The 12,396-nt window shown below is 38.8% G+C and overlaps 1 protein-coding gene across 3 annotated transcripts in view; it reads left to right on the top strand.

The window, feature by feature from the left end:
- The window catches only part of LOC140494518 (lateral signaling target protein 2 homolog), a 225,080-nt gene that overhangs the window by 198,140 nt on the left and 14,544 nt on the right, over positions 1–12,396 (top strand). For all 3 annotated transcript variants that reach the window (XM_072593784.1, XM_072593802.1, XM_072593793.1), the window contains 3 exons: positions 855–971; positions 2,958–3,062; positions 10,279–10,382. In XM_072593784.1, coding sequence (XP_072449885.1) covers positions 855–971; positions 2,958–3,062; positions 10,279–10,382 — 326 coding nt within the window. The remainder of the gene's footprint in view (positions 1–854; positions 972–2,957; positions 3,063–10,278; positions 10,383–12,396) is intronic.

The following is a 12,396-nucleotide window of genomic DNA, read 5'->3' as shown; positions in this document are numbered from 1 at the left end:
CTGATGAAGGAGCAGCGCTCCGAAAGCTAGTGCTTCCAATTAAACCTGTTGGGCTATAACCTGGTGTTGTGTGATTTTTAACTCATTAGTCAAGTTTGGTGAAGTCACCTGACGAAGGGACTGCGCTCTGAAAGCTTGTGATTTCAAATAAACCTGTCGGACTATAACCTGCTGTTGTGTGACTTCTGATTTTTAAATGAGTATACTCTTATTCTATGCCTATATCTCCCTAATTCAAACCTTCCCAGCTAATGGAAATGTTTACTCAACACACAACCTGTCAAGCCCCCTCAGAATCATCAATGTTTTAATCAGATCACCCCCTTGTTCTTCTAAATTCTAATTCCTGTTTAGCCATTCTTGATAAGTTAACCCCTTCATCCTTGTACTCCAACTAATCTAATCTCTTTTGAAGTGCCTCCATTGATATCATTTTGAAAAAATGGGACTAAATCACATGTAGAACTCTGACAAGACTTCCCTGTTTTTAAAAGCCCTGAGTAATGAAGAAAAAAGTTCTATTTGCCGCCTTAATTATTTGCTGTACCTGCATTGCTAACATTTGTTACATTTTATGCAGAAGCCACCCAGATCCCTCTATGCTGCGCTGTTCTGGAGTCTCTTTCTATTGAAATACTAATCTGCCTTTTGAATCTTCCTGCCAAAATGCATGACCTTACAATTCAACATTAATGTCCATCAGCCAGATTTTAATCACTACTTATCTATAACCCCTTGCGGTGTCTTTGTCATCATCACAACCAGATCCAGTGACTTCATCGTTTACAAGTCCATGAGTAGAAAATTATGTATGCTTAGATTTTAAAAACAAAATCTCTCTGTCAACATTATAGGTGTTGCGGATCAACTACAGACTAACTATGCAAGTGACCTGCGAAGCATTCTTAAAACCCTATTTGAAGTCATGGCAACTAAGTTACAATATGAGGGCAGCAGGACAGAGAAAAAAGGTAATCAGCTAACTTTGGGAACAGATTTATGACTGTAACATTAACTCATCTCTTCTGTGCATAGGAGCTTATTGAACCGCAAAATGTTCGTCAGTTCAGATGTTTACCTGCATAGTATGTTATTAAATCTATTTTCTTTGTAATCCATTAGTGACTATTATAGGGAGAGATTTTTTAAATCTCTAATCGACTTTATTTTTGGATTGTAAGCAATCTGTATCCCAAAACAAATTTTAAATTTCAATTAAAATATCTTCTCTAATCTGCACAAAGGTTTCTGTTAGAGTCATAAGTGATTGGGGTCGAGCACTCCAACAGCAGATGGTGGATTATTGTAAACGTCCTATGGTTTCAGTCTGAAAAAAACCCATTTGTGTGGCTAGGTTCATTAAGTCAGCGGAGTCCATGTGAGAGAGAACACTAATAATGATTTGAATTCCCGCAGTAAAAAAGAAATTTTGTTGTATTTTAGGGTGTTGCAATGTGAGAAACCTCTTTTTTCCAATGGCCCAGAGGATGCTGAGGAAAGTTTGAGCACTGTACAATGGCGTTCATTTTTTCTGCAAATCTCGGTGGTAAAAGACTTCACCATTGCTGAATGCCCATTCTTGAGTTACTTCAGTCACTGTAAGGAGATTGCCTAGAAGTTTTTATTCTTGAACTTCATCTAGTTTCCCACATGTGATCCAGGTAACAGAGTGCAATGGTAATAGACAGCAATTGCAAGAAAAAAAAAGTGGAGAGTGCTCTTATTGGCTCTTTCTGATCTATAAACACAAACTATAATTAAATAGGTAACTACAAGCAAAAAAGTGTGATGGTGATTAATTGCATAAAGTTTCTTTTACCAAAAAGAAGAAATAGGAATTGCTATATTTCTGTTGTGACTGGGGAATGTGCTAAAGCACTTCAAACACAATGAGCTGATTCTTACGTGTCGTCATTTTTGGGATATTGGAAGCATGGAAGAACTTTTTTTTTAAATTCATTCATGGGATGTGAGCTTCGCTGGCTTGGCCAACATTTATTGCCCAACCCTAATTGATCAGAAGACAGTTATGAGTCAACTACATTGCTGTGGGTCTGGAATCACGTGTACACTAGACCAGGTAAAGGTGGCAGTTTCCTTTCCTAAAGCACATTAGTGAATCAGATAGATCTTTCTGACAATCGACCTTGTTTTCATGATTAGACTCTTATTGGACTCTTTTATTCCAGATATTTATTGAATTCAATAGTTGAATTTTAATTCAGGCCTACATAACATTACCTGGGTCCAGCATTAATATCACTTGTCCATTGCCTCCTTTGAGATAGCCAGAAAATCTGTTTCTGTGATGTCTGAGTAATAAATATTCGACAAGACACTAGGAAGAGTGCTCTTGATTTTTTTTTGAAATAGTATCTTTTGCATCCATCAAAATCTGGGCCTCAGTTTGACATTTCACCAGAAAGATGAAATCTCTGACAGGGCAGCACTCCAATTGCATTTGACTGTCTGTCTGAATGTCTCTGCTCAAGTCCTGAAGTAGGACCTGAACTCAGACCCTTCAGAGTTGAAGGCAGGAGTTCAACTGAGCTACAGCTGACACTACAGTGTGAAAAGCTTGCAGGCTTACCAAGAGGAAAACCTGAGTTGCTAGGTAAAAATGGTGAAGGTTAAGTCATCATTGTCTTACTAGTCCATAGGTCTGTCTCACTAGAAAGAGATGACTGGTGATGGTTTCACCTCCGGGTCACCATGCCTCAAGTGAGAGGCAAGGTTGAAAAGGAGAGTCTTTCATGATCACCTCAGCCAGTGCAGGAGTTGAATCCATGCTGTTGGCATCACTGTATATCGCAAACCAACCATCCAGCTAAGAGCTAACCAAATAAGGGCAACAGTGAAGCCCTGTTCTATAACTGAGTATAGAAGTATAAAAACCATTCATTGAAGTTACAAGTTTGACTGAGTTTGCTCCAATCCCGTCGGCTTCTTTGTTTCAGGTGACCAGACATTGAGAAGTCCTGCACTTGAAGACTGTGCTTTATGTCGAGAAAGTGTGTCTGCCTCTGAACTTGCTGACAAGGCAAGAGATGAGGACCTTGAAGGTGATGTATTGAGCACTTCTTAATATAGTAATAACATTTGGAAGTGGATAAATAGCTGCCTTAAAACATTAAATGTTGTGTGGATTGATTTTCTTTTGAAGTACATCTCATTTGCTTGACTATGTCTTTCAGTGTTTTGAAATAAAATTGCAAGTGTTGTTGAGGAAGGGGTTTATGTTGACTTGGCACTATTCAATAGCACAGATTTTCCACCTTTGACCATATAAAGCAAATCATCTCATTGAACCAAGGTCTTCATAATATTTACTGAAACTTTCATTTTTACTGACTGACTAATTTATTTCCTTTTTCAGTTTACTCCCTATGTAAAATTCAGTATTTGAAGTGTATAAACTCCCTTGAGCAGGATGAGTCACTTCTGCTCACTTAGCTTCAGAAGATTCCTCACAGGAAGTTGATCTTGGTCCTTCCCCACTCCATGGGACACCTTGAACAGCTATGTAAGAAGTATTCGAGAACTAATTGGACTGCCCAGTTTTACCCGAAGAATAGTTTCTGGCTTTGTATCCTCAATTTTTTTTGTTTGTTTAGTCACTGCAAATCCCCATGAATAAGGGATAACCTCATTTGCTGAGTTTGAAGTGATTATCCTGCCATTTAGTCTGTAGCTGGGACACTATGCAGTATTGTTTGTGTCTGTGTATTACATCTTATCTGAGGACTTCACAGCAGAGCACGCAGTGGCATTTTACTGTTGCCGGAGCAAATTATTACAGGTGCTGGAATCTGTATTGAAAACCAAAAATGCTGGACATCACGGGGTCAGGCCATATCCATGGAGAGAAAGCAAGCTAACGTTTTGAGTCTAGGTGTTCATCAGAGCTGATGTGAAGCTGCTTAAAAATGTGTTACTGGAAAAGCGCAGCAGGTCAGGCAGCATCCAAGGAGAAGGAGAATTGACGTTTCGGGCATAAGCCCTTCAGGAATGAGGAGGGTGTGTCAAGCGGGCTAAGATAAGATGTGAAGCTGACTTTGTTTTCATTATAACTCTTCAGCTTCTCTGAAGAGCACTCCTGGATTTCCTGGGCTGTGAGAAATGGCTCATTTGTTCACAACATTATGTTTATAAAAGCAAATTAACCTGTTGACTCTATATCATGTCAGTTTGTATATTGTTATAGAGTTGAAGGGGTGTGCTGTACCTTTAAGAGAGAGTGAAAGCTGTTGTGCACTGAGAGCTTGCAGGCACCTGTCATGTCTGACTAGCAGTCTCAGTGTGTACTGGGAAATTGAAAATATGTAACATTTGGCTGTGAAGCAAATACCTGAGTTTTGGTTGCTGTGTTTTCACAATAGTTCGAATTTAACCAATCAGTTTAAATTATGCCCCAAGATACTCCAAAGCCAATCAAATATGAATTTAATGTTTTGAAAACATTGAATCAATGAGACGATTCGATGTTTGGGGTATAAAGAAGCAGGCATTTTGAGAGTTAGCCAGAGAGAGCACGACCAACTGCCATCGTCAGAGTAACTGCAAGCAAAACACTGCCTATCAAAGGTACCTTTTCATATGGTACATCTTTGCAACAAAAGACCAAAGATGATCCAGGGAGATCTACAACCAGAGGAAGGCAGACACTGGAGATGACAGCTGCTGTAGGATTTTGAAAATTAAATTGATGTAATTTTAATAGGGGCGTTTTTTTTGAACAATATATTGTTAAAGAGTTGAAGGCAGATAACAAGCAGTTTAGAGAAAGGAGGCTTAGACTTGTAAATAGTTGTTTTTAATGTTCACTTTAGAGTTAAAGAATAAATTTATATTTTTCCTTTAAATAGTGGAATTTGGGAATTCTGTCACTCATATTTTAACAGGTTACGAGGCGAGGTGAGCTTTTCTGGGTGTTTGGTTTAATTAGCAGAAGGGTTCACCACTGTGTCGTAACAACCTAAATTCAGAAATTACTATAGAAGGGCATCTTCAACCTGAAACCTTTGCAGAATCAGTCAGGAACTGCTTGGGAATTTAAGTTCATAGTTGACATTCGTAGAAAAGCCAAATCTCTGCTCAGGTATCTAACTTGTCGGTCTGCCACAAATCCTTTCTGTTTTTCAAGGTTGTTTTGATGATTAATCAGCAATCTGACTCATTCATTGAATATGGAGAGGTAGAACACTTATTTAAATTGTAGCTCCAGGTAAGCCGATGACTTGAGCTTCTCAAGCTTTGAGAAGCTAGCTGGTACATTGTGTTGTTGGGTTGGTAGTTGTAGCCAGGTTCTTGGAAAGTTACAAGAACTGGAGGAAATTATTGAGAGTGTGGTGTGTCTCTTATGCCTAGCTGATGATGTGTCCTTAATCTCCTGTACTTGGATAAATGAATAAAAGAGGAAGATTGTACTTAAATTGACAAACAGCTCAACTGATAAAAATTACGTTAAAGAATTTCCATGCAGGTGATCCAAGCAAGCGCACTTGTTTTTTTGTTGTTTTCTCACATAACTCAAAGGTAGAAAGACAAGCTAAAACTGTTAGCCTTTGACCATCGTGTGTGTGGGGGGAGGGGGGTGCTTTGCCTCTTGATGTTTGCACTCTGTCTGATGCAGTTCTCCTTATGCATTCATTTTTTTTCTTGTAAAGATGCTCTTTCCCTCTCATCTCTTGCTTACTTTATGTCTACAATTGTGCATCATTTTTCGTTTGAGTGCTCTCCTAAGGTCCTTGTTGTTTCCTGTTTGTATGTGCTTCTATGCGTCAATTCCTTTTTGGCTCTTCAACTGAATAAAGATTGCCAGGTCTAAATCATGATCAAGTGGCACTTATTAAAGAGCTGCCTGCCAAATGCACCATCCAGAATGATGCCAATTAATTCTATATGTTTGGTTTCCTGGGACTGTGCATTGCAGGTTTTCTCAGATCTTTGTAAGGTCCTTCTTATTGATTTCCTTTTTAACGAACTTAATTTCAATTTTGAAATTATCTGTTTTGTTTTAGATTTCAATAACAACTATTTGTATTTATCACTATTTAACAAAAAGCATCCCAAGGCACTTGTCAGAAGTAACATCAAGTGAAATTTGATACACAGAAATATTTTGGTGCAGTGATTAAAAGCTTGGTCGAAAAGATGGGTTTTGGACCGTGCCTTAAAGGAAGAAAATGAAGGAGAGAAGCAGGAAGGGCATTCGGAGCTCAAAATCTAAGCAGCTAAAGGCACCCAATTCAGAATTACAATACTTTGAAAACTTGTACAGCTACAGAAAATAAGAGATAAGGAGGGATCAGACACGGAGGGATATAAAGATTTTTTAAATTGAAGTATCATATAACCAGGAGCTTATGGAGTCAGTGAACATGGATAGTGGGTGACTGGCGTTTGGTGTGACTTGGGGATCAGACAACAGACTTTGAAATAACCTCGGTTTGCAAAGAGTAAAATGTTTAAGGCTGACCAGCCTGTTCAGCAATCTGTTCAAGTAGTCCAGTCTGGAGGTAACTTCTTAATGAGGATGGGCAAATGCTCAGGCAGATTAGTAGCCTTACAAATTTATTGGTGAATGGAAGAAGTGAAATTAGTTGAATCAGGCACTGTTACAGAGGTGGAAATAGCTGGTCTTAGTGATGGCATAAAGTGTTGTTGAAAGTTCACCTCCATGTCAAACATGACGGAAAGGATTGCTTCCTGCAGGGAAATTTTCACAACTGCGTACGATTGAATCAAGTCTCTATGATGCACAAAAGCAGCAATTACTGGAGAAAGAGAGGTCTGGCAGCATCTGTGGGGGGAAAAAAGAAACAGTTCATGTTTCGAGTCCACTGACCCTTCTTCAGAACAGTCAGGTCTTTATTTCCTCCGCTCAAATCCAGCGGATCTCATCCTGTATCTGCCTGTAATCAATTCCCTTTGTGCCAGCTATTGTGGCAAATGGCTGCTATACTTGCTGTAAGGTCTGTGCATCCGGTCTTTGGTTGCACATACAAGTTCAATACCCATTTAAACTAACATGACCAGCATAAATAATTAGTCCAATTATTTATTACACTCTCATTTGATAGAGGCAGCAAAATCTTCAAACGCTACTGTGACCTTATTGCTTTAATGATTAACATTCAAATTACTTAACCCAAATTTAATTAGGATCACGCCAAAAGACAGGAGGCCAACTTGCTGTTACAGCAAGATATCAAAGATTCAGCATTTGCTTTAATTAATGAATAAGTATTTGATAACTAGAATTCTAAGCAGTTTAGAACTCTCAGTAAAGAGTTTGACAAATATAAAATCTTTTATCCAGATAAATCTGGGCAGTATAATTTTTATAACTTGTGCAAATATGCTCAATATTTGGGGTGACACAGTGGTTCATTGATTAACCCTGCTGCCTCACAGTGCCAGGGACCTGGATTCAATTCCACCTTTGTTTGCACATTCTCCCCATGTCTGTGTGGGTTTCCTCCAAATGCTCTGGTTTCCTCCGACAGTCCAAAGATATGCAGGTTAGGTGGATTGGTCATGCTAAATTGCCCACTGTCCAGGGATGTGCAGGTTAGGTGGATTGGCCATGCTAAATTGCTCACTGTCCAGGGATGTGCAGGTTAGGTGGATTGGTCATGCTAAATTGCCCACTGTCCAGAGATGTGCAGGGTAGGCGGATTAACCATGGGCAATGAAGGTTATGGGGATAGGGTAGGAGATGGGCCTGGGTGGAATGCTCTTCGGAGGATCAGTATGGATTCAGTGGGCTGAATGGCCTGCTTCACATCGTAGAGATTCTGATTGTGTGGATGTCCTTTTCCCATTGTGTCCTCAATAATCATTCAGGCAAACTTAAATGTAACTGCTCTTCCAAAAGTGTGCATTTTCCTCCTGAGTGCACAATTTTCATGTATTGCTGTATCTCACTTGACAGCTACCAATTTGTAATATTGGCTGAAGTCTCCTGAAATTGTTATCCACATACCATTATTCATTTTGACACTTGCCCAAACTAAAAAGCCATGTATTGATTTGTGTCCACAAGTTGCTTTTGTCTTAAAGTTCTTTTAAAGGATTCCTGTGGAGTTTGAATTTAGTGGTTGTTCTCCAGTCAGTAGGCCACATATATTCCTGGTTGATTTTTTTTATATATATATTGTTTTTAGGCAAGAATATCTGCCCTCCCGGCCTGGTCTGGCCTGCCTGTGACTCCAGGTCCATAGATTTAGGTTGACAATTAACTGTCAGCTGAAATGGCTGTGTATATTGCCAGTGATATCCACCTTCCCATCGGACAAAAAAAAAAGTTGGTGTTCTACTTGTGACTGTATCCAGCCTCAAACCAGTGGTCACCTATACTAACTCCATAATCTATCCAGGGACTCAAAGTTAATTTTAATTTCAAACTACTTTAGTTTGTTAAAATTGTGCACTTGTGGTACTGTGAGACTGTTTGTTTATTTTGATCTGCAGATTTTATCTAAAATATGCCACTGTAGCACTTTCTTTATGCTTGGCAGCAGCTGTCCTCAAATAATTTGGCTTTGTTCACTGTAACTGGAAAAATACGTGCACGGCACAGGCTGTTCCTGGCAAAGAACGTATGCAATAACGTGTTTTTGTGAATGTGGATTTTTTTTTTGTGGTTTAATGCTTCTGTTCAGCAGCTCCTTTGACTGCTAGCTCTTCTTTTCACTGAGAAAACTGGAATATTACCATTTGAAATTATTTCAAATCGAAATCTTCAAGTGTTGATCAAGACCTTTTCAAAATGAAGAATACATAATAAGTGTCTTAAAAGGAATTGAAATGAGTGCAGTTGAGGTTGTGAGGTATTGGAATTCCAAGTACACCGGGCATAGTTTTTCTTTTTTTTAAAGAGAATAATCTCACCACAGATAGTCACGGGTGCCATTAAGAGTAGACCCAGTTCTTGATAACTGGTTTTCTTTTCAAACTTTGCAGGTTTCTATTGAGGAAGCGGCAGTAAAGTGACTGTCAAATGAGAAAGAAAGTACAGGAGGGATCTTGCTCGGTTGAAACTTTTCTTCACCTCCCTCACACACATGTCCATTTAGTACGCACACTCATTATCATCTATCGCAAGGAAGGAAGCCATTCTGCTGACTGAGTCTATTCAGGCCTGTGTTGAGGAAACCAGTCAGTTTCATTTCCCATGGTATCTCCCAAGATCTCAGTTTATGTCCCTCAAGTGATCATCTAATTTCCTTTAAAATAATTCATAATCCCCACTTCAAACACTATTGTGGGCGCATGTTCCAAATAATAGACTTCTCTTGACATCTCTTCATCAAAAATATATATCATCTGTGTCTGAGTCCTTGTACCAGCTAATAGAAACAATTTGTCCTCGTCTACCTTAGATTTAAAGCTATCACAATATTGTACACCTCCATCAAATGTCACCTCAATCTTCTTCGCTCCAAGGAGAACAAACCCAGCTTCTCCAACTTAACCTTTGTAGATGAATCACCATCGCTGAACCATTCTGATGAATCTTTTCTGCACCTTCTTCCACATTTTCTAAATGGTGTCAACCAAAATTGGGCACAATGCTATCACTATGATCAACTCAGAGCTTTATGAAAGTTTGCTGTGTGCTTTCCTCCTCTAATTATGAGTGCACCATCATGTAAATTTTGAATACTGAGATATTTCACCTGATATTTTTATATTCGTCATAGAGATGTCCAGCACGGAAACAGACCCTTCGGTCCAACTCGTCAATGCCAACCAGCTCTCCTAAATTAATTAGTTGCATCTGCCAGCACTTAGCCCATATCCCTCTAACACCTTTCTATTCATATACCCATCCAGATGCCTTTTAAATGTTGTAATTGTACCAGCTGCCTCCACTTTCTCTGGCAGCTCATTCCATATACACATACCCTCTGCGTGAAAAAGTTGCCCCTTAGGTCCCTTTTATATCTTTCCCCTCTCTCCTTAAACCTGTGCCCTCTAGTTCTGGAGTCTCCTACCCCAGGGAAAAGCCTTTGTCTATTTACCCTATCTGTGCCCCTCAATTTTTCTAAACTTCTATGTGGTCACCCCTCAGTTTCCAAATCTCCAGGGGAAACATCTATTTCTGAATTCTAAAATAGTGTGAAATGCAAATGTGCCATATTTATATATTTTTAAAAATCATTTAAATAGTATTATGAATGGGATGGGGTGGTAGAAATTACAGACTTTGGTGAAATGATTTTCTGCATGATTTCCTGTTACTGATGGAGTCTTTTTTCCTGTTTCTGACAGATCCTCCGGAATGGGTACCAGATGAAGTCTGCAGTTACTGTACTGCATGCAAGGCACCATTCACTGTGATTCGAAGGAAGCATCATTGCAGAAGCTGTGGAAAGGTAATTGGTCAAGCACTGGGCTTGATGGAGAATTTTGAACAAAATGGGTTTCCAGCCTCAAAATCAATCATGTGCCTTTGTTATGGAATTCATAAAAAAAAAACAACCAGTTTCACTTGACTTATGTTTGAGTTTTTCTCCCTGGCTGGTGTGCTGATTGGAGTTGAGATTAAGATGTTAACTTTGTGTCATGACTGAAGAACGTATGAATCAGCAACAGGAGAGCCATTCAGTCTCTAGAGCTGCTCTATTCAGTATGATAACGGCTGATATAACTGTAACCTCACATCTACATTCCCACCTTCCCCTGATATCCTTTCACCTCATTGTTTAACAAGACTCTTACTTTTATCTTAACAATATTCAAGGACTGGACTCCACCCACCTTTTCATGGAGAGTTTAAAAGAGACATGACCCATGGAGGAAGCAAATCTGACTGATCACTGTTTTAAATGGGATTTTAAAACACACAACCCTTTTTCTACCATCTCCCCTAACAGTCAACATCCTCAACCTGTCAAAGTCTATTAGCTTTCTATATACTTCAATCAAGTTATTTTTACACACTTAAAACTCCAGAGGGTACAAGACCAGCCTGTTCAGTCTTTTCTCAGAGGCAACCCTCTCATTCCAGGTATTAATCCAATAAACCTGAACTGAACTGCCTCAAATGGATTTATATCCCCCTGTAAATAAAGTGACTGCACAGCACAGCACTCCACATGCAGTCTCACCAGCACTCTGTAGCTGCAGCATAATCTTACTCTTTGTATTTGAATCCCCTCTAGATAAATGAAAATGCTTTGCTAGTTTTCCTAATTACTTGCTGTACCTACATACAATCCTTTTGTAACTTATGCATGAGGACTCCAAGATATCTCTGCATTTCAAAGCTCTGCAATCTCTGACCACTTAGACAGTATACTCCCTTTATATTCCTCCTGCCCAAATAGACATTTTCAGTTTTTGCACGTTATATTCTGCTTGCCACATCTTTGCCTATTCTCATAATCTGTCAAATATAATTTGTAACTCTCTTCTGTCCTCTTCAACTAATTTCCCTATCTACCTTTGTGTCAACAAATTACAAAACACAAGAGTACTGTAGACTATGATACTTGACTTGCAACTCAGAGGTCTTGAGTTAAATTTTAATTGTAATATACGGTTTTATTGAATTCTATCAATCTGGTAAATTCTGGGCTAATCACCAGACATTAGACCATTAGCGATTCTCAATTGTTGTAAAAGCTCAACTGGTGCCCTTCAAGCAAGGTTTCCAGCAATGCTGTCCTGTCTAGTCTCCATTTGACTCCAGTCTCTCTCTGGTTGGTTCTTGACGTCCTCAAAGTAATCGAATTTGGCCATAAATACAGCCTTACAATTGACATCTGCATTAAAATTATTAGTTATAAATCAAAGAGTGAAGAGATTGTGTAGTTTAGACATTATAGAAGTAGGGAGTCTAACTACTCTAACTAACTAAACATTTTAAATATGGCGTGATGAATTTAGTCAACTTCAAACATTAAAATCAAATGACAATACAGAAAATAATCTGGTAAACTAGGCAAATCCATAGGAGCTGCTAGTTTCCACACCAGCATGCTAAAGGGAACAGATCAAGAAATTGCAGTGCGTTCATCATAAGGTTTATAGAATTGTATCTTTTTGGATTAGGAGATTGCAAAAGGATGATATAACAGATAACTACAAGCACTTAAGTTTAATTTCAATTTTGAGAAAGTTAATCTGATCTATCATGGGTCAAATGATTTTGACAGTTCTGAGCTAATCAAAGAGAAATAGTTAATATTTTAGCAGAGACGACAAGAATGTGCTGGGTGGAGTATGGATGACTCATGGAATATCAATGTTGGTAAATGGATAATCATCCAAATCTATACATTGTTCCTGCTTTCTGCTGACAAGTTGCTATAGATCACTTAGAATGAACTGCTTGATTCTGCACTGTAAATTCTATGTGAGCCATTCATATATGTCTGTTTCAAG

This window comes from Chiloscyllium punctatum, chromosome 2, assembly GCF_047496795.1.
Source record: "Chiloscyllium punctatum isolate Juve2018m chromosome 2, sChiPun1.3, whole genome shotgun sequence".
Taxonomy (NCBI): domain Eukaryota; kingdom Metazoa; phylum Chordata; class Chondrichthyes; order Orectolobiformes; family Hemiscylliidae; genus Chiloscyllium; species Chiloscyllium punctatum.
The sequence above is the reverse complement of the archived record's forward strand: the minus strand, read 5'-3'. Positions and strand labels throughout refer to the sequence as shown.